Genomic DNA, 23020 nt, shown 5'->3' with positions numbered 1-23020 from the left:
TTTAATATTCACAGCAGCCTTGGAAGGTGGGTGCTATTATGATCCCCATTTTACAGTTGAGGAAACTGAGGCAGAGATTAAGTGACTTGCCTTGTTCAGTTGTTGTTCAATTGTTCCAGTCATGCCCAACTCTTTGTGACCCCATTTGGGGTTTTCTTAGCAGAGATACTGGAGTGGTTTGCCATTTCCTTCTCCAGCTCATTTTACAGATGAGGAAACTGAGGCAAACAGGGTTAAGTGACTCACTCATGGTCACACAGCTAGTGTTTGAGGCTGGATTTGACCTCGGATCTTTTGGAGCTCTATCCACTATATCACCTAGCTGCCTTTAGTGGCTTCAAGTTGCCAGGCTGAAAAACTTCTGGTGTCCTGTAGTGATTTATTAGAAATCTTTAGCCATTCTATGAAAAATGAATGCCACCAAAATCAGGTGATTAGTTGGGAAGAAAATACCAACTGGAATGGAGAGACAGGAGGGATCCTTGCCAGATGAACCTCTTCCCAATTTCAGCAAAATCACCAAAGAGGAGTCACATTGCACGTGTTCTTCAATGTTTTGGAGTCTTTTGCAACTGGACATAAGAGAGAGCAAAAGGACTAGAAGCAAAGAAAAACTATATGGGAAAAAATTATTTCCCTGTCAAAAAAAAAAGTCAAAGAATTTAGGTCTTTGAGATCAACAGTATACAGGCTGAAAAGATATCTGAGCTAAAGTAATTAGAGTAACATGGTAACTAAGAGATTTGGATAAGCTTTGATACCAAAGAAAAGACCCAAATATTAGTGACTGAGCCAGAACTAAGGCCTGAAATCCAATCATCAAGTATTGGTTTTTTAAATTTTGTTTTGATTTATCTCATGAGTGCAGATTCACATGCTTTGAATTAAATCTTTATAGAACCTTAAAGGGAATGCAGTTTGTTCTGCTGAAGGTATTTCACATTATACCATAAAGCTCTATACACACCTACCTGCAACAAAAGTTGTTTCTACTTAGTTCTGGAAAGGTCTAGGAGAATGACAAGAAACAATCAGTGATGGATAGCATTTGACTTCAGTGACAAAGAGACCAGTCTGTACTTAGTTGTGTTTTCATAAACTTTGCTCTAACTTATTCATTGCTTTTTCCAAGATAAAATTTACTGGGATACAGATAACTCTCTCTTTTTACCACTTCATCCTTCGAGGTACACTCACTTAACACTACTTAAATAAGACTTAATTTTCACTTTTACAAAACATAATCAACTCTTTTGTTAATAGTTAGGCCTTAGATTGCAACACAAGTATGGATTCACATTATTACCATTGTCTCAACCACACCTACTAGTATCTAAAGGGGCAAATGTACTTTCTAACCTATATAAATCTAACAGTATATTTATTTTAGCATGTTATACTTTCTGACTTAAGAAATGCACTGTTGCAAAACTATTAATAAAGAGTTTTTTTTTAAATAGAAGAATCAGCATTGGTGGAAATGTATTATTTCTGCTCTCAATCATCCAAAAGTACACAACTCAATATATGATACTACTAAAATGCAGGATGCCCCAAAAATCTTAGTGCCGTTTAAAACTATTTAAAGCTTTAATAAAGGACTGTTGGGACACTATTAGAGTGCTATTTGAGACACCCTGAATAATCATCCTGTGAGACACTGGTACTCACAGGAATGGTGTTCTAGCCACCATACGCAATCAACATTTACCAAAAGAGCCACATAATGACTGCACGTTCTAAAGGGCCTAACGTATTAATACAAAAGGTGGAGGTCACAGGATCACAGATATATAGAGAAAAGGGCCGCTAGAAGACATTTAATTCCATTTATTTTGTAGATGAGTAAGCCTAAGCCCAGAGAGTTAAAGAGATGGTCCAGGTAGTAAGCAGCATCAGAGCTGGGATTCAGTTCTGGAATCCCCTGCACCACAGTGCCTATTCTTATAGGGAGATGATAAAAAGCAACATGTTGGAATATCCTGGACTTAGGAGTCAGAAGATCTGAGTTTGACTCCCAACTCTGCCACTTATTAGTGAGATTTTAGAGAAATCATTTCACCTAATCTCTCCCACACTCAATTTTCCTCCCCTATAAAATGTAGATAACGCTATTTGTCTTATGCATTAAGGACAGGGTTGTTGTGGGAATCAAATACAATAACATATTTGAGGTATTTTGAAAACAATAAAGTGATCTATGAATATAAATTATTATTACTATAAAAGTGACTATATCTGCCCTATAGGGACAGAACCTTGGACTCCACCCCTGGTCCTGTCCTTGGCTACCCTAGCTCAGATAAGTGAACTTTCACCTTATCTTGTTCTGGCAGGCTCAGGTCTCCAGCATCCTCCTCAGCATGGCCCCAAGTGACCTCTCCCGACAAGCAGTAAGCTCTTAACAAATGTTCTCTCTAGCTAGAAGATAGCCTTGCAAAATGAAATAGTAATGAAATGAGTAGCAAAGTCCTAAAGTGACCTAAAGTGACCACCATACTACTGAACTCCACAGAAAGGCATAAGATGTGCCCTCAGTTTCACAGAATCATTGAATATTTAAGCCAGAAAAGACCTTCAAACACCTTCCTTCCTTTCTCTTTCTCTCTTTCTTTCTTTCTTTTTTTAACAAATACTGAAAATTAAGCCCAGAAGTAAAGTGACTTGCCCAAGGTCACCGTGTCTTTTCTCTGTGCTTAACAAGTTTATAAGTTGGCTATCCCAGCTCTAAAGGCAGGATGATTTTTACACAAGTTTCTGACCAATTGTGTGTAAAGAATAGTATACCTCCTAACACCTTTCTTTTGATTTCCATTGTAATTACAGAGATATAGTCTGACACGAAAATAGGTCCCAGACTCATAATGAAAAAAATCACATATAAAAATCTTAATAATCTACTCCATGAAGAATTTGCCTTTGGCTAACATACAGTGTACATCTAATTCTCCCACACCAACACTGAGAGTTTGTTAAGTGAATAATCAATTCACATACCTCTTGCAGACTTATACACCACCTGGGTCTCATTCCCATGATATAATTACATAAAGACAATCAAACATTGAATGGTTGTCTTATTTTGTTCTACCCCCTGAGTGTAGACACACATGCTCTGAGTTATATGTCTTGGTAGGCCCCCCTCAAAGGAAATGCAGTTTGTTCTACTGAGGGTAATTAACATCAAACCATAAAGGCCTACACACTCATACCTGGAGCTGGGGATTTTAAAATAAATTACTACTGACCTTAGCAGCAGCACCAGTGTTTGCCCAGGAGACCACTAACATGCACGGGCAATGGACTGACATGAGGTTTTACACCTTTCAACTTAGATATTCAGATGCTAAATACAAGAAATTACAAAGACATGATAATATGCAGAGAGAGGACTCTGACACTACAGCATTTTGCATTTTGAGACGATTAGTTTTCTCACGTTGGAATGAAGTCACACAGATGTGTATAACGCAACTTGTTCAAAACAAAGCCCCATTATCTTTTCCCTCAAACCCTTCCAAAACTTTCCTGTCTTTGTCAAGGGCACCTCCACACTTCCAGTCACCCAGATTCATCCTCTATTCCTCACTCTGTCTCACCCTACATGCTTAATCATATTTAATTAATATTTATTATATTAATAAAATTAATTAATATTTAATTCCCAAATCTTCTTGTTTCCATCTCATTAATACCTCACCATTCTCAAAGCCATCAACCACTTTCAGGTATTCACCACCTCTTGTCTCAACTATTCCAGGAGTCTGCTCTCTAGTTATTGTCTCCAGCATATTAAAAATGGAGGAAAAAAAACTACCATGGTCTAGGTCCTCAAGCGCCTCACAATCTAATGTAATAGGGGATACAACACGTATCCAAGCAAGGATAATTAATACAAGGTAGAATGTGACAGCAGCCAAGGAAAGATTCACAGGGAATCAACAGGGAAATTGGTCAGAAAGAAAAATGATCACTTTCAATTTTAAAAAGGATTAAAGAAAGATTTCATAGGGCCTTGAAAGAAGAAAACTATTTCTGCCTCAGTTTCTGCATCTGTAAAATCAAAGGGGCAGACTAGCAGGCTTCTGGGGTCTCTTCCAATTCTGAATCTGCTCCTATGAAGAGGAATAGAATGAGGGAACCCATTCTAGGCATAAGGATAGGTTTGCAGAAATGGGTAAAGGCAGGGAAAGGCAGGACTGAGTTCAGGGAACAGTTTGTGGTTCACTCTGGCTAGAACAGAGAGTACATAAAGGGAAGTAATAGGAAATCAAGTTAAAAAAATGGATTGCAGCCAAATTAGGGAGGCCCAAAATTGCAGTCGCTCAGAAGTGAAAAGGGCAGGAGAATAGCTGAAACAGCTACCACAAAATCCTGTACTAAGCATACATTTTACTCCTTAGGCCCTCAGTTTTTCAGCAACAGTCTTAATGATTTAACATACGTCTCTAAACAAGTGTGATTATAAAGTTTCTCTGCCCACAAATGAAAAGCAGCAGACTAGAAAGGATAAGGGTTAGGAGGTTGTTAGAGCCAGGCACACTGGGATTAGATTAAACAGCAACAGACAGTCTCACACACACCAAAGGAAAAAAACAGCAAACCTGAGGGGGAAAAAAAAACATAACTACATTATCACATAAATGGATGGTTATATTGAAGACCCTGAGTCATAAGTACACGGTAATCTCTTTTCAGTAGGAAGGGAAGTATATTATATGTTTAAAATGATTTCCATCAAAAAATGGTAATTTTTTTCAAATTTTGGTACTTATAGTCTGTTATGAGGAAAGTTCATTTGTGTGGAACACCTTATTCCCAGACTGGATAAATGAGGCATTACTGAACATAACTTAGAACCACTGTAAAGATATGTATAATGTTACAAAATGGATTTTACTTCACATCAGAAATAAAAAGACAAGAATCAGGATGTATATCATCATTAAGGATACCTTACTCTGTGCAAATCTTAAAAAGCTCTCTATGAATGTTAGTGATTATCATAATTACTATTATTATCATTATTTTTATTTTTATTATTGCTACTGTAACTAAAGCCCCCTAGAATAGAATGTGTGGCAAACCTCACTTGCTCAATAGTATTATAAAAAGATTGTTGAATATCATGATATCTACTTAATACAATTGCAAATTTGATTTCCCATTTTTAAATTATTTCTAGTCAAGAAAAGCTGGAGATGTAGCTTTTAAATTTATATATGTGTGTATAGATATGTATATGTATATATGTATGTATAAATGCTTACAATAGGTTAAACGTACAACCTGTCCATACTACCATATAAATTCTTTGAGGGCAAGCCCTATGTTTTATTTTTTTCTGAATCTCCTTCAAACCCTAGTATAGTCACTGTGCTTAAATGTTGAATGAATGAAATTCACAAACTTTGTTCTTAAGGGACTGTATTTAGAAAAGAGAGAAAATAATGGGAGAGAAAGGAAGCAGAAATAAGCATCAACTATTTGATTAATATCAGTATTTATTTCAAAGGCAGGATATTTAAAGCATTTATTTGTATTTTTAACCAAATCTTTTCTTTTAAATGGAAAAATGTTCTAAACCCATTCCCTGAAAAGAAGTCTACTGTAATCAACAAAGAGGGCTTTAAAAAGACTAGAATCCAGTCTCCTTTCTACGTGTCATTACTGTTAACAGCAGCACACCTGTGAGTAAATAAAGGCCTCTCACTCCCCAGCTCCTTTCCAGCCTGGGAAGTGAAGTCTCAAGACAAAGCATTTCTAACTTCAGCTAATAGTAAACGGAACTAAATACATATGCTTTGCAGTGTACATAATAAATCTACTTTCTACATACTGAACAGGAAAATAAGATTAAAATGAATATTCACTCATCTGAAAACAAACCGATGCTTTATAAGCTTTTATACTTTGTGGTCCATAAATAGTAAATGCCTTGCCTCCACTTGGATCATTGCATTTTGAATTAAATTATTTTGTTAAACAGTAGTGTTCTCTTCCCAGGGAGACTGAAAAACCGTGTATCAATTTTGACAGGTCTTTCACTGCATCTCCCTCGAGATTCTAAACATCTCGAATAGGGTTTCTTCCCCCCCACTTTTTAACCTTAGAGGTTAGCAGTCTGTCTTCTTAATTAACAAAAGGTCATTAATTAGCAATAGGTCATTATAAAGTGATGAGACCTTCCTCTGGTCCCTCATCAACTCATCCTCTCAGCTTAGTTCTAGTTTTACCATTTAAAGGTTTTTTAAAAAAAAAAAACAACAACTTTAACTGCCTTATCCTTGGGAAAGAAAAAAAGGGCTTTTTTTTCTTTCAAAGGAGGAAAAGGTTTCCTACCCAAGCCTTTTCTTTTGTCTGTCAAGTGCCCAACTCTACAAAAACACCCCCATTTTACACAACATTTTAAGCTTTAGAAAATACTGTATATCCATTATCTCATTTCATTCTCACAAGTATCCGGTGAGATAAATAGTGCAGGTATTATTCTCCTCTAACAGAAGAGGAGACTGAGCTTCCGTTTCCTCAAGTGACCCAAGGTCACAAAGGGAGCACACAGCAGATTCAGAATTCAAACCCATATCTTCTGTGCCTGCTTTTATCCAGGAAAGCTACTGTACACCTTCCTCGTCCTCCCCTTTCTTCTCAAAATTTCTCTGTATTTTCACTGATCTCCTCCCTGTTCCTTTCCAGGGCTAATCCTCCTCTATTGCCTTCTCCAAATTCTCTGTCTCTCGGTGTCTCTGAGTCTCTGTCTCCCCCACCCCAGTTCCCAATTTCCCACTACTCTACTGTTTCCTTCCATGTCACCAATGACTAATAACAAATTCACTTGCTTCTTCTGAGTTCTTAGCCTCCTTGACTTCTCTTAGCTTCTGGCATTGTGGATCACCACCACTTCCCTCTGAAAGCAATCTCCTCCCTTGTTTTCCAAATCACTGACCTCTCCTCCACCATTTTCTCCAGTTGCTTTTATTCCTTCTTCACCCTCTACATGCTGCTTTTCCCTAGGGCTCCTGTCCTCAGCCTTCCTTGTGTTCTCATTTCCCATTCTAAACCTTATTGAGTCTACCTATTCTCATTACTTCATCTATTCATGTGCCCTTATCCTAATAAACCCCAAATTCACCTCTTCCAAGATTGAATCTTCACTGTATCTTCTGTTCTAGCCAGGGTAAAGGGAACTCCTCAATCAGGGTGTGCTCATAAAGAATTAAGGGTGGGAAAGGCACCCAGTCCTGCTTAGGCCAACAGTGAACGCTCCATGGTAAATACTGGTGCCCTGCACCCGTGTACCAACCACTCTAGCAGCCTTGGATAGATACAACCAATGTGCTCTTTCCACAGGGAATGCAGACACACACTCCACCAGAGTATCAGTCAATCCAAACCTTTCAGGGAAATCCAACATTCATGTGAGAATGGAGAAACTTGTGACTTCCTCAGACCTCAAGAGTACATCTACACATGGCATTCACTCCTCTTTTTCTCATTCTCAAACTACTAAAATCCATACTCTTGTACTGCAGAATAACAAAGAATTAGATTTTCTCACTAGAAGCCGGCTGGTCTCAGTTCTACACTCCAAGTGTTGTAGGCCCCACCCTCAAGAAGGTAGAACTGCCTAGAAGTGCCCTTGGGACTATAAAGTTCCTTTTACTGACTCATGAATACCCTTTAAGTATGCTAACGCACTATTGTTATCCCTTCCACATCGAGATTTTCCCCATCTTGGTTTCGATATATCTTGAGTCGACATAAGAAATTAAATGGGAATTTGGGGGAGGGGGAAGTTCTATGGAAGCCACAGACAACATGAGAAGGCCAGTAGAGAACACAGAAAAAGTTCAGAAACTCAGAAATGCATAAAATATATGTATAGTAATCTATAATATAGCCTATGACCAAATTACTTAACCCAAATTTTACAATAAGGTACTGTAAACACCCCATTAAAAAAAAAGAAAAAAAAATCAGACTTCTGTGGTACAAAGGGAGGGCCAAAATTTTTTACAGGGATTTTCCAGATGTCAGGGGTGCCACATCCCTAACCCTGGCAATGTGGAAGGGATAACTGTATTCCTAGTCCAGAGGGTAGCTGTCAACAGTCTATTGGACATCTTCACCTGGCTATCTCACCAATGCCTCAAAATCAACATACTCCAAATCAAACATCTTTTCCCCAAAACCCATTCCTCCTTCTGACTTCCTTATTTCTATTTTATAGTACTGCCATTCACCCTCAGTGTTATGCTTCCTCTCTCCCTTGCCCCCTGCATCCATTCTCAGTCATTTCAATTTTACTCACTCTCTTCCACTACCATCACCCTAGTTCAAACAGTGAATAAACAACTAAGCTATTCCAATATTCTAACCAGTGTGCATGCCTCTAGTATCTGCTTCCTCTTGCATATGATGGTAATCGATTAGCAAACATTTATTAAATGCCAATTAGCGAGCATTTATTAAGTGTTTATTATGTGCCAGGCACTGCGCCCATCCTAAAGTACAGCTCTCCTGGCATTCTCTTGTTCAAAAATCTTCCTCGGTTTCCATATGGAAAGGATGTTAGATTTAGAGTCAGAAAATAAGGGTTCAAATCCCAGTTTTGGTACCTGTGTGACCTTGGACAAGGAACTTCACCCCTCTAGGCCTCAGTTTCCTCAGCAGTAAAATGAGGTCCTTCCCCACTCTATGATTCTATTTTTCACAGTCTTATCATTGTTTGTTCTTTGTTTTTGAAGAGGACCAAAGACATCACGGGGTGATGTCGACTCCCACGTGAGCTGGATTTAAATGAGCAGAGTTGCGCAAAGTTGTCAGCCTCACCCTCTTTTCCAGAGCCTGTCTTCCACAGCCTATAGAACCATGTCCAAAGTCCTTAGCCTGGCATTCAAGACCCTCCACCAACAATCTTACTTACCTTCCCTGTCACATCTCCAACTATTACTCTTCATTCACATCATGCTATAATCAAATTAAGGTCCAAATATGTCCTGTGTTTTGCTATCATTATACCCTTGTTCATGTTACTTTTGCTGCAGCTATGGCTGCTCTAATCTCATTCGTTTTTCAAGGCTTTTTCCGTAAAGCCCTACCTACTGCTCTAGACAGTTATCCATCCTTTGAATTCTCTTAGTTTATTTGTAACATCTTATTACACTTGTACGTTCTGCCTTATGTTACACTTATTTATGTATGTATTTTTTAAGTTATTACGGATCTCATTCTGGAGGTTCTACAGTTCTTCCAGGGTTTGACACAATCAGTGTAAATTCACCTGCCAACAGGGGCATCTAGAAAATTTCACCTGTATACAGAATCCCTCTCCCACTGGCCTCTTTGCTGAACACCCTCTATGACTATAATATACATCCTGGGGTGTGCTGGAGCAGGCTCGAACTAGCTCAAGAAGTGAAGTGTTAAATTTTCAATATAAGCATTTACACTTCAGATATCAGCAAACACTACAAGCAGAACTTATTTTTTTGTTGACTTTCTAGACCTAAGAAAGTAATGGAGGGTAGGTAGGTGGCGCAGCGGATAGAGCACCGGCCCAGAAGTCAGGAGGACCTGAGTTCAAATCCGGCCTCAAATCAAACACTTGACACTTACTAGCTGTGTGACCCTGGGCAAGTCACTTAACCCCACTTGTCTAAAAAAAGAGTAATGAAGAAAATGTTAATAATTCATATTAAATCAAAATTGTATTATGTATACATTTTTAAAATCACGAGTCTATTGTTAAATATTTACCAGCACATCCCTCCCATCTCTAGCTAGTCTATGTCTCTCTGTTATATGCCACGTTGCATGATATTATTGAGAGGATCAGACCAAATTATCTTTGCTAGAATGAAAACTCCTTGAGAATAGAGATTGTTTTATTCCTTGTGTTTATATGTACATTGCCTAGCACAGTACTAGATATATAGTAAGTGTTTAATTAATGCTTGTTGATTTATTGTTATATATGTCAGGGAATATCGACTGATTTTAATATAAACATGTATGAAAAATCAGAGCCAGATCCATCTGTTATTAGTTGCCTTAGAAAGGAAGGCAAAAGTCATCCGACCTTGTGATTTGCATAAGGGGAACATTACAAGGGAAGGTTGATGCAACAACTTTCATTACCGTTTCAATTGTCCTATTTTTCAGTGGAGGAAGCAGAGTTAGCATGATTAGAACTAAGAAGTAAAATGGGGTTTTGACCGTAAGTTGTATGAGTTGTATTGAGTCAGAGGAGAGCATTCAAAAAAGCAAAAGTCATCCATCTTAGCCTCATCATCCTTTACCACTTGTGAGCAGACTGCCTGAGGGGGGGGAATTACATAGTCAGTGGCTGAAAGATAGTTTCATAGCCAAGAGCTGAAACAGTTGGCTCAAGAGAGCTATAGCTCTTCCATATCCAGGAGAAACTTACTCACCACAGCACCCACACAAGTGAATGATGGAGGTGGATGAAAGAACTGATGGGTAAAGCTGTAACCTTCTCCTCCAAGGGACAGGCTTACTAACCACAGATTGCCTTGTAATTGTTGTACAGGGTATTAGGGGACGTTGAAGATAGACAAAAGACCAGCTGGATCAAAGATATGATGCATGACTCTATCTGCACAGAGTAGACTCAGGAAAAAGTAGTTCAATAATTTCACTAGAAGACAAGGTAGCTCTGGTATGGAAGGTATGGGTTGCCCCTCTCTATGCCCTGGTCACATGTCCCCTGTATACACAGCCCTCTATAAGGTATCCTGGCCGCACACATTTCCCAAAGATGCATGTTAACATGCCTTATCCCTCTGTGTATCCACTGTTACCCGTACGTTACTCCCCTGCCCATTCTGGCCAAACCAGCCCCCTTGATGATTCTCATACATAACACTACATCTCTGATTCACTAAACTTCTGCACTCACTATAATCCATGTCTGAATTCACTCCTACCTTACTTTCCAACTCTTCCTTCCATCTTCATTTCTTTCAAAATTCTGTTCAATTGAAACTTGCTACACAAAATCTTTCCTGATTCCCCCAGCTGCTAGTGCCCTCTTTCATCCCAAAACATTTTACCCAGCATCCACTGCATGTATGTATAAGTATATGTGTGTGTGCATACACACACACACACACACACACAGACATATATAATACTTAGTGTACATATTGTCTCTCCAATTTAATGTAAGCTGTTTAAAGATAGGAACTATTTCACGTGTGGTCACCTTATCACCGGCACATAGCATAGTATATAGCAGTTAATTAATAAATACTGTTGATTAATAACTTCCCACTGAAAGCCTTTGTATTTGCATGAGTAGGCTCAAGTCAAAAAATATTTATTCTTATTTTTATAACTATGCTATATCATTAAATGCCTTTACTTGAACTAGAATGTTCTCTAACTAGTAAGAGTAAACATATTGGTGGGGACTTAGAAGAAATGTACAGGAGGAAATTGTCAAGAACATTAGACTACAAGAAAGCTTGGATAGATTATGATTTTCACTGCTAGCGTGTTCACATCTGTGAGATTACAGAATCATCTGAGTATGGAAGTATATACCACTCTAATCTCCCCTACTGGAATGTCAGTGGGGCAGCTAGGTAGTGGATAGAGTGCCAGCCCTGGAGTCAGGAAGACTCATCTTCCTGATTTCAGAATCTGGCCTCAGAGCCTTACCAGCTGTGTGATCTTGGACAAGTCACTTCACCTGTTTGCCTCTGTTTCCTCATCTGTAAAATGAGCTGGAGAAAGAAATGGTAAACCACTCCGGTGTCTTTGCCAAGAAAACTCCAAATGGGGTCATGAAGAATCAGACACGACTGAAACAACTGAACAATAACAATAGTGTCTTATTCATAATTGTTCTCCACCCCAACACACACACACACACACACACACACACACACAGTGTTCAGCAGTGTAGACCTTAAATAATGGCTGAATGAATCTAAATTTAAATGAATCCAAGTAAAAACTAATGTGTTTTAAAATAGCCAGGCATTACTTGAATTTTGTTCAGGCACATTACAGGCCAGACTAATGAGGTTAACACGTAACCTCACTTAGTTGGCAAACCTGTATTATCCCTCCCAGTTATAACTGCTATATATAAACCAGCAACAACATATCAAATATCAAAAAAAAAAAATTCTAGTAGTCCATTACCACAGTCATGCTAATGCTGTTCTAAAGCTGTCGATAGGCCAAATCTGAACTTCACCACAATCTGTTCCATGAAAAGAAATTGTTATTGTGTAATAACGAGTTAAAATTGATATGCCCTCAAAGAAACTCATGCAAGCACATCAAGATATTATATGGTTAAGAAAATACTAAATACTTTACATTCCTTGGACTGCAAGGGAACCTAGCCCAGTAAGCTCCGTGTATATATAATACCATGTATTTCTTGGCTTAGAGCAGTGGATTTGAAGATGCAGCTACACCTAGTGATCAGCAGCAGATCACAGCAGGAGGAATAGGAATTCAACTGCTAGCTGTGTTTGAAGGAAAGCAAGTCTAAATAATAATAATTAGGAATTAAACTTTTAAAAAATCTGTTCAATGAAATCATACTCACCTCCATTTAATTAAAAGTTAGAGAAAAAGACAGTCTGATCAACTACAGGGGAAAAAAAAAACCTTAAGCTCTACTTTATATATGTTATCATTATATATAATATATATAAAAATATCAATGAAAATAAATGTTAATTACAAAATGCAAAAAACTAAAATCCATAGTTCTACAATACAAATTCCAACTGTAAGATCCCATCAATGTGTCTATAATTTTCCACTTCTCTACTACAAAAGATCCCCAGTTTGGAAGCTTCTAAAAATTACTAATACAGACCTTTAAAAATATTCTGACTGTTTTGAAAGGCATTATTTATCATACGCTTACTAGGGTGTGTCGACAAGTATGCCTGCTACACTAAATATCCATCACCCTGGTCACAATGTGCAATTATTACCATCAATGTTATGGATGAAATTATATTAGCAGATATTGATAACAACATAGAAAACTATTTCCTTCTCAGCTTAAGCACTGACTAAAGTCTGTAATAATTCAATATCTTCTCCAGATAGGGTTATTATTACACAGTCTGTCACAACTGATGACTTAGCAAAGTATCAAACAGACCAATATTCACAGCAGCATCACCACAGCATAGTCACTACTATTGTGAGTAGTTTTAGTTCAAGAGCTAAGAGATAAATGGATGAATTCAATCATTACTTCATCTGAAACTGTTCCTTCAACAGAGAAATGCTATGATGACAGGGGCAGCGAGGTGGCCTAGTGGATACAATACTAGGCCTGAAGTCACAAAGACTCATCATCTTGAGCTCAAATCCAGCCTCAGAAGCTTACTAGCTGTGTGACCCTGGGCAAGTCACTTAATCCCATTTGCCTCAGTTTCCTCATCTGGGAAATGATCTGGAGCAGGAAATGGCAAACCACTCCAGTATCTATGCCAAGAAAACTGAAAATGACCAAACAACAACAATGACGATGTAAGCTTTGAAACTAAATCCTGTTTGACCCTGACCACTATTCATCTCATCAACAAAATTCCAGCATTTAGCCCAGTGTGTGGCATATAACAGGCATTTAATAAGTGATTATTTACTGACTGACTTCTTCAACGACTACTAAAAGTGGAAAGATACAAGATGAACGAAATATTAGGTAGGCCTAGAAGGTCACTAAACGACCACGGTGAATCAAATCCTACTTTGGAGTCTCATTAGGCCTAGATGGGTTACTGGAATTCTGAGCAAATCCCAACTAGAGTATTACTTTCTTCTCCTGTGAAATGGGAATTATACTGCTTACCCCACCTCTCTCCCAGGGTTGCTGTGAGGATCAAAAGAGACATTTATAAAGTTCTTCATAACAGTTTTATGCTATTTCTTACTACTTATTTTACATATATTGGGTTTTTTTTAATCACTCTTCTCCCATCTTCCATCCATCTATTCCCTTCTTTTTTGTTCTCTCCCTTAATTATGCCTTAGCCTTAGCTGTGGCATCCATAGACAGAGCTGTGGTTCTAAGGAAGTGAATGACTAAAAGTTTCCTCTTCCACACCCTAACACCAATCCCCACTTGCTTTGTGCTGTTCTTCTACTCAGGTTTTCTGACGACTTGGCTGAAAATCTGTGCAATACAAGAATTTAAGTGAAAAAGGGTGTGCTTTCTTATGGGATCTTTTCCATGCTTTTTTCCTGTTTCTGAAATTTGAAATCACTGACAGCTTTGAAAAGGGCTAACAATTTCTCACTAGGCTTTAGCGTGTGTTGAAATCCTAAGGAAGGCTTTAAAGGAAGTCCTTTTCCAAAGTGCATTGTGGTGTGTGGGATTTGGGGTAAGAGGATGTGGGTTCAAATATTGGCTCTCATTACCAAAATGATGCTTGTCAAGTGCCTTAATCTCTCTGGGCCTCAGTTTCTGTATCTGCCAAATGAAGAGATCAGACTAGGTCACTTTCAAATCCCTTGCAGCTCTAAATCACATAATGCCTAAAATTAAATTTAAAACTTCAGCACATTATTTGTACCACTATGTTACAACACTACTGATAAACTAGCAACATTTCCATTTATTGCTTAAAATATTTAGCCCCTAAACTTAAAATTTTCTCTCTCTACATAATTTATATCTCAGTGTCTCAATCAAGATAACTTTGTGTAGAAGTGAAACAAACAATAAAAGGGAAACAGCAATGTCATATAGTGGAAAGATCATCTTGGGGGTCTGAGGACCTGGTCTTAAAGACGACTGTCCTTATTAGTTCTATGTCGACAAGAAGTCACTTCATCTATCCAAAACTCATTTTCCTAAGTATTCAGATTTGTATAACCTACCCTACCACAAGGTCAGGGATGAAGAATTCTTCAATTACAAAGCACATGAGATCTTTTGTTATTGATAATAATTCATAATGCATTTCCCCACCATCACTGACATTTCCAAATTAACTTACTTCCTATAATTTATTACAATTTTCCCTCATGGCGCTTTGGGAAAAGAGTACATGACAGCATCTACCTTTTCAAAAGTTATCAACAAAATATCTAAATTATAATAAACTAACTTCTTTCGTAGATTTAGAGTTGGAAGAGACCTCAGAAGCCATGTAGTTCACAATCTTCATTTTGCAGTTAAGGGCCACAGAGGTTAGCCATGCCCTAGGTCACACCCTAAACCAAAACATTATTGTTTAATATACAGAACTTATGTGATTTTGAGACAAAACATAAGAAATCATTATTTAGGATTATTATGTTACATACTTACACATCTTTCTTAGACAATCTGTGTGTGGTTGTTTTTCTAGGAAACTGCAAAATACTTCCTAAATAGGTTAGGCTAAAACCCTTATTTTTCTACAATCAGACCAACTTGTTTCAACAAATATTGCTTTCATACTTTATGCTATGAGAAAAGTTATATTTGTTTCCTAGCATATTATTTTTATGTTCACAATTTCCAACCTGCTATACCAAAACAATATAAATCTAGTATTGGCAATATAAAAAACAGTTAACAGCTACGTGATTTCAACTACCTAATAATACAAAATAAAAAGGAAATATTTTAAATTGCCAAATAACTTTGTGTAACTAAAAGGTGATATTTTCATTAGCAAGTTTTTTTTCCTAAAATCTTCAATGTTATAGAATGTACAGATATTCTCAAAATACTTTTGCCAAAACAATGATTTGCCTCTCTTTATAAGACAAAGTTCAACAGATCAGTCTTGTTATCTAATAGATCCAACAGAAGACATCCAGAATAGACTGCACTTCTAGCTTTGAAAAAAAGCATTGGGTCAAAGAGAAATAAATATGTCGCCAAGTATTTGGTTTCTCAATCTGAAAAATAGAATTTCACATAAAAGCAGAATTTCCATTCATTCCTTACTCCTTGGCTGTACACATTTTCAGGAATCTGTTTTTAAAGATCAGCAAAAGCTTGGGAAACCAAACGTGAACTTTAGTTTTTTGTCCTTAGTAGGGCACAGTGAAAAGGTTTTTAAAAGTAAAATATTTACATGAGCCAGCATCTTAATAAACCAATATTCTAATTACTTTAAAACATATTTCTGGTATTTTTTAGCACATCATTGTGAAACAATCTATTTCTCTATCATTTGAGAGATGACCTCAGGAATTAATCTAAAATATCAGCTTCATCATTTCTGGACCAATAGCTAGCTGATTTCAGAAGACATTTTGGGAGCTTGATGAAAAAAGTTCCCATTTTGAAATCTTAGTTCCATATAATGACAGCTTTCCAAAAACCTTGTTTACATGTTTAAGTACTGCTATATATTATTAAGTATATCAAGTATGTTCTGATTTGTACAAGTTATGAAAATCTGAATAACTTTTTTTAGTATTTGGAGGTTATTCATAGCCTGCAAATGTTTACTGTACACCTGCTATGTGCAAGACACCATGTAGCTGGTGCTGCAGAACATGCAAAGATGTATAAGACATAGTTCCTGCCCTCAAGGAGCTTACATAACTACCAAAACAATTCATGTCCATGTGTGGTAGAAAGCAGATGGTTATGGAAATTTAGACAAACTTTTGAAATAAAATTTGGACCGTCAGGATTTCAAGATGGTCGTTATATTCTCTTATTTTCCCAAAAACATAGCACACTGGGAAAAGAGCTGAATTCTGGGTCAGCATGTGTGTGTGTGTGTGTGTGTGTGTGTGTGTGTGTATCATGTGTGACTTTGGGCACATCACTAAATGTCTCCAAGACTCAGTTTCCTCCTTTGTAGAACGATGGAGTTGGACTAGATGACCTCTAAACTCACTTCAAGCTGAATCTATAATCCTATGAACATATATGACTTCTCCAAAGCACTAGATAGTGCACCAATGAACAAATCTAAAGCATGTTTACCACTGAAAGTGCTAAAAGCAGTCAAAATTAAATACATCATGGGAGAGCACTACAAATGAAATTATTTCTAAAACTCACTATCTTCACTTTAAACATGTGTGTTCATACATATATGTCTATATCTATGTGTGTATATGTATATATGTGTGTGTGTGTATATATATATATATATATATACACACTCATACACACTCAAGCTGTGTTCCATCTTAGCTTTAATTTCCCCATCAATTACAAAATGGTACTTAAGGAGAATTCTGGCTTTCACAACAAAACTACATGTCAATGAATAGAGTGCTTAGCTATTAAATCCCAAAAGAAAACACAAAGGTAACAATTCTTAAAAAACAAACAAACAAAAAACTGTCCAAGGTGATTACTCCAAGATTATTTCAGTTTAAGGTGTTCACTTGAGGTACCAGTCAAAGAAGGAAAACTGACAGAGTGGTGACCACTTAAAAAATGTGAATATTATATAAATAGCAACACCTTTAAGGCACCCAATTTTAAAATCCACTTAACTTACATTTGCCATAGCTTAACTTTAAAACAAATCACAGGTGGGAAATTAAGGATCTTAATAAAGGGAAAAGCCCTCTGCAGTTCACATACTAAGCTTCTAACAGTAATGTACTTTTGTGACTTTCATGATGCGTTAACTGGGTAACTTCATGATCAAGAATGCTGACCAGAAGTTTGCATCAACTCCCAACAGTATGACAATAGTATCATTCTGTTATATACCCTCCCATCTACAATTATCAGAATGTTAAAAAAAACACTGAGAAAAAGGACATTTGACTGTTTAGGCTAAGTAGGTTGGGGGGAGGGGGTTGTTTTTGTTTTGCAGGAAAAGAAAGCACAGATCAGCAAAACTCCCTTAAACTCAGCTACAACTTCTCCTTGCCTGCCAACTATGGTCAAGGGAACTGCCTGCATACCGGCAAAGATACCAACTCTCAGCAAACCAAAAGCCTAACTGGTAGACTCCAAAAGGTCAGCATAGCAAAAAAGCACAGATGTCTGTAATTGCTAAAAATGTGCTTTTTAGGACTTAAACTGACTTCACAAAAATGACAATACAAACAAAAGTAGTACTTATTCCCACCAATTCAATTTATAAACCATTTTGAAATCAAAGCTGCAAACCACGGTCATTGATTTCTCTAATGGGGGAGCGGAAGGGGGGGGGGGAGAGCAAACGGAGGCTGTAACACAGATGTTACTGTATGTGGATTTAGTTCCGGACACTTTATAAGATAAATGTAGAATTTAAGTAAAAAACATTTTAAATTATGTCAGTTTGAATGCTTCCACCAGGAGCTTCTGGATGATCTGTGAAGGTTAGGTCTATATATAAAGGACTGGATTCTGTTCCGGGGGGGGGGGGGGGGGAGGAATGTCATACATCTACACACACATCAGGCTGAATAGTAACATAAGCAATTTCTCTTCTTAGCCAGGAAGTTCCCTGGGGATCAGGGTCACCATACCCTTACACAGGTCACCTGTCATCTGAGTATTTAAACATCATTTAACTGGGAGATGGGGCAGAAGAAAATGGTGAAAAGTAGAAGCAGTCCTCTAAGCTGCTGCCTCCTCTAGAGTCTGGGGGAATATGGGGTAGGGAGTAGGTGAATGTCTGCCTGCTTCACAAGCTCCCAGAGATTTCCAGCCTTTTCTAGCGAAGATGAAGTTTCCGTTTTCCTTTCCCAAGGCCGACACGCGGCAGCAGTCTTGCCCGATGCTGCTCGGGGCCCGGGGAAGGGGCGGAGGTAGTGACTGGGTTTCCCCCCGCCCTCTTCAGCCCCCAGCAGCCGCCAGCTGGCTGCCAAATCCCAGCTGAGCAAAGCGTGCCGCCAGCTCAGTAAGTCTGAGCGACTCCTGCCCCAGACAGTGTGCACAGAGATCAGAGGGGAACGCACATAAACTTAACCCCCAATGCCCTCCTCCTTGCAATACCAAACTTTTCTCTTAAAAGTTTTCTTTGTTGTTTGTGTTCCTGAGGCAGTGCGTGTGGGTGCCACCTTAGTGTCTTTAAGGAAGAGAGAAGGGGAGGAGCAAGGTGCTCCTGGAAAGAGAGTCCTTGTTTTGGACTTGGCTCGGCTAGGGCCGGAGGCTCTCTCAAGTTTGCTTGGTTTCCTCCGTTCCCGGCCTCCCCCACTCCTCTCCTTCCCTTCCTCCATAAGCACAACCCAGCCCGTCTAACGGAAAAGGCATCATGCCCTGAGCTTCGCCTTGCTCTCTCCCTTCCCCAGCTGAAGCACTCATACTCCCCCATTCTCCCACTCTTCCGGAAACTGAAGGCTACGCAAGAGATGTCCCCCCCACATATACACACACTAACACATACACACACACACATACACACGCACACACGCACACACGCAAGCACTTGGCCTCCAGTCCCCCACCTCTGAGACTCATAGAAATATAACAACAAACCCAAACCACAACAAAAAAGCAAGACCTCTTCTTACCTGAGAACGTCTCCCCTCCAGCAGTTAGCAAAAGTCCAACCAAAGTCGCCAGCCAAGTTCCAACTCGCCCCATTTTGTTGACTCCGGGCTGGGCCCACCAAAAGATGCGTGCGTGGGGAGACCGGGAGGACGTGAAACGGGGGCGTGGGGGTGGCTTGTTTTAAAAGAGAGAGAAAGGAGGGAAAGAGAAAAGTGCGAACAGTTGCAGAAGTCAGGAACTCCGGCGACTCCCGGGGCAAGGGGTAGGGAGGGTCCTCAGACCTCCCCCCCTGCCCCTAGTCCCCCCAGATCGCTTCTTTGCTCTTCTTTTGGGGGCAGTTGGGTGGAGGCACTCGGGGTGCCAAAAGCCTCCCTGCGGCTGGCTCCAGCGGCTACTCCTGCCTTTCGCTTGGTTCCTCCGCTCGGGATTCTGGCAGCGGCAGAGGCGCCGGCCGTGGCCGTGGCCGTGGCCGTGACCGTGCACTCGGTTCTTCCAGCACTCCCCCACACCCCGCTGCTGCTGCTGCTATTCGGGCAGAGGAGAGCTCCCACTGAGCGCCGGCGCCCCTTGCCTCCCCGGGCGCGCCGAGCTGCCGGGGCTCAGCTCGGTCCGCGCTTGCTTATTTCTCCCCCAACTGACTCGCGGTGCCCCCGGCAGGCAGGCTAAAGAGAGCTCCCACGTCACGCCCAGGCTCGCCGGCGCCGCGACTGCCCCACTAGAGGGCGTGTGCGGACCGGGCCGGGCCGAGCCGGGCAGGACCAGAGCCAGACTTCACCAGCCGCCTCCCCCCGGACCCCCTACTCGTGTACTCCCTTACTCCGCTCCGCTGCGCGCCGCTCTCTCCAAGGGCGCTTTTCACGGCCAACAAGAAGCGTCTTGGAGCGCGGCTGTCTAGGGATCACAGCAGCCGAAGCAGCTGGTGCTGGGGCCGCCTGCGAGCCTCACGCGCGGGAGAAGCACGGGGAAATGAATTTTCCACCCCTCTTTTCCTTTTCCTGCCTCCCCCTCTGTTTTCTATTTTTGCAGCTGGCTTCGGGGAGAAGCTGTTCAATGCCTCTCAGGTCACAGGAAGCTACACTTTCTGAAACCAAGCTGAGAGTAGGGGGGACGAGGGTTCTAAAATCCCCTAGCGCGCAACCCACCCTGAGCCACTGTGCCAAAAGACCCTCGCTGCTCACTACAGACTACCAAGAGATGGAAGCTATACCCAAAAAAGTTAGAGGTTCCCCATCCCCTGCAACTGTAGCGGGAAAGGAGCGACACGCAAGCTAGAGGCGACTTTTGTTGCGGTCCTCTTGGGGTTCGGGGGCACCTCTTCCCTCTCCCCCACCATAGAGGTGTTCAGAGGGATGGAATGAGGAAGAAAATCGACCAAGAAGATAGCATCTTAAAAAAGTCAAATGGAGAATTAGCTTTTAAGCCAAATGCCTGGATACAGGAGAGAAAAAAACCAGGCTCCTAAAAATCGGCTCCCCGATCTTGGGTTTTAGATAGCCTGAGACAGTCTTGTGTACGGAAGTATCTGACATTGTTATTGTACTAGTGGAGTTATTAAACCAAGCAAGTGCCACCCGTCCCCGGGAGAAACCTACATCTCACTCTGAGCAGTGGTGAGACCCCACCAAAACGACAAGGGACCCTTCCTTTTTTTCCCTACCTTGATCCGATAGCGCTACTGATCACGGCCGGATTTGACCGTGAGAACGTATAGGTATTCTGAACGCTCCCAATGCTCACTCTGACCCCCAGTCAGTGACTGCCAGGTGTAGCACAGCGCTGTTTGCCCAGTGCAGCCTTGCACCGGAGCAATCAGATCCATAGCAGGGGGTCAGCAGCCGTGGAATTCAGGAACTATGAAACCTTCCATACAGATAGGAATGCAGTTTGCTTCCTTTTTTATTCTCGCTCTGCTTCTGCCCTATGCATGTGTGAGATATTGGAAAGCAGCATCGTAGGAGATGAAGTTCACACCAAATACGAGTGATTCGGTAATAATACAATATTATGCTTTTGTACAAACTTGGATAAATGGGGCAGAGACTGGGAAACAGAACAGATTGAAATGAATCCTCTGGCTCCTTCATAGTTTCCCTGCAGTGCTGAACTTTGGGTTACTGTAAGAAAACCATGGCATTAAATAAAGCTCAATGGTGCTACAGGAAAAATGCCAACTTTAGAAAATAAAAAAGTGTCCACCCTCAATCTATCCCTCTCCCTGTAATAAATACAGAACAGTATATTGAGCCATCATCCTTTCAAGAAAGGTCTGTAGACATTTGGCCTAACTCCTGGTAAGAGAGGGGCAGGGGAAAGTTTAAGTCAGAAGCCAAATCTGATACACACACACATACATACATACATATACCTATTCTAGTATGTGCTATTCTTGGTGGGAGGTAAAAGCTCCATTCTTTTAAAGATAAATCATACCATAGATGTGATCAATAAAACAGTCAAGGAAATTAAGAGAAGAACTTTCTTATTTACTATCCCTGATAGCCCTTCATACATTCCCTCCAGCTCCTGTCTTAATTCAATAAGCATATAAGTACCTACTAAGTGTCAGGTGCTGTCCTAGATGCTGGAGATATTAAGACAAAGCAAAGTAGTCCCCACTGACAAGGAACTTACATTTGACTTGGTGGAAGGGGGAGATATAAAGAAAGATAAACTGTACACAAAATAAATACATGGTCGTTTTCAAAAGGAGCATGTCTCATATAGGACTAAGCTAAACCTTGAAGGGAACTAGGGATTCCAAGAGGTAGAGGTGAGGAAGCAGAGATCAATTGGTCTGTAATGGGGGACTGGCCAGTGAGCCCAGTCTTTATAAATATAGGTACACAACTTTCCCACCTTGTAGAGGCTGAGGAGCCTACTTCTGGAAGAGTAGTGATGACTGTAAAGGAACTGCCTTAGAGATTTGTAGCATAAGCAAATTTTGTTATTGGTTCTAGTCTACTCTCTGGGCAACTCGGTGGCGCAGTGGGTATCCTGCTGGGCCTGGATTCAGGAAGACTCATCTTCCTGAGTTCAAATCTGGCCTCAGACATTTACTAGCTGTGTGACCCTGGGCAAGTCACTTAACCTTGTTTGCCTCTGTTACCTCATCTGTAAAATGAGCTGGAGAAGGAAATGGCAAACCACTCCAGTATCTTTGCTAAGAAAACCCCAAATGGGGTCACAAAGAGTCAGACAAGACTGAACAACAACTACTATGTGGTGAATAGTAGCCTCTTTGGCTGCAGTTGTGGAGCTGGAACTAGGGGTACATTCAAAAGGCACCAGTCTCTTCTCTTGGTTGGGTCTCCTCTTCTTGTGACTTCTATCTGGTAGGAGACCAGGCTATGAGCATTGTCCTTTTCTCCTGGGGTCAAAATGTGACCCTTATGAATACACACTTCAGTTGTTTCAGTGGTTGGTTTTTTGGTTTTTTTTTTTTGGTTTGGTTTTTGTTGTTGTTGTTGTTGTTGTTTTAGGTGAAGGAAGGTAGAGTCTTGAAAGGTCAGGACAGCAAGTGACATTAGGTGTAGAAGTCCAGGAGTCTAATTCATGTCAGGTTGTGCAGGTTTTGAGAATCAGTCCAGCTTTAAGATGAGATGATGACTCATCCAACAG

The 23020-nt window shown here is 40.1% G+C and overlaps 1 protein-coding gene across 5 annotated transcripts in view; it reads right to left on the bottom strand.

Moving 5' to 3' along the window:
• The window catches only part of LOC114031828 (receptor-type tyrosine-protein phosphatase mu), a 958139-nt gene extending 938276 nt beyond the window's left edge, over positions 1–19863 (bottom strand). For all 5 annotated transcript variants that reach the window (XM_027846963.1, XM_027846964.1, XM_027846965.1 and 2 more), the window contains exon 1: positions 19423–19863. In XM_027846963.1, coding sequence (XP_027702764.1) covers positions 19423–19495 — 73 coding nt within the window. In that variant the 5' untranslated portion in view covers positions 19496–19863. The remainder of the gene's footprint in view (positions 1–19422) is intronic.
• Positions 19864–23020: the final 3157 nt, after the last annotated feature.

Source organism: Vombatus ursinus, unplaced genomic scaffold (assembly GCF_900497805.2).
Source record: "Vombatus ursinus unplaced genomic scaffold, bare-nosed wombat genome assembly UNPS02015255.1, whole genome shotgun sequence".
Classification (NCBI taxonomy): Eukaryota; Metazoa; Chordata; class Mammalia; order Diprotodontia; family Vombatidae; genus Vombatus; species Vombatus ursinus.
Note: the sequence above shows the minus strand (reverse complement) of the source record. Positions and strands in the feature narration are given on the sequence as shown.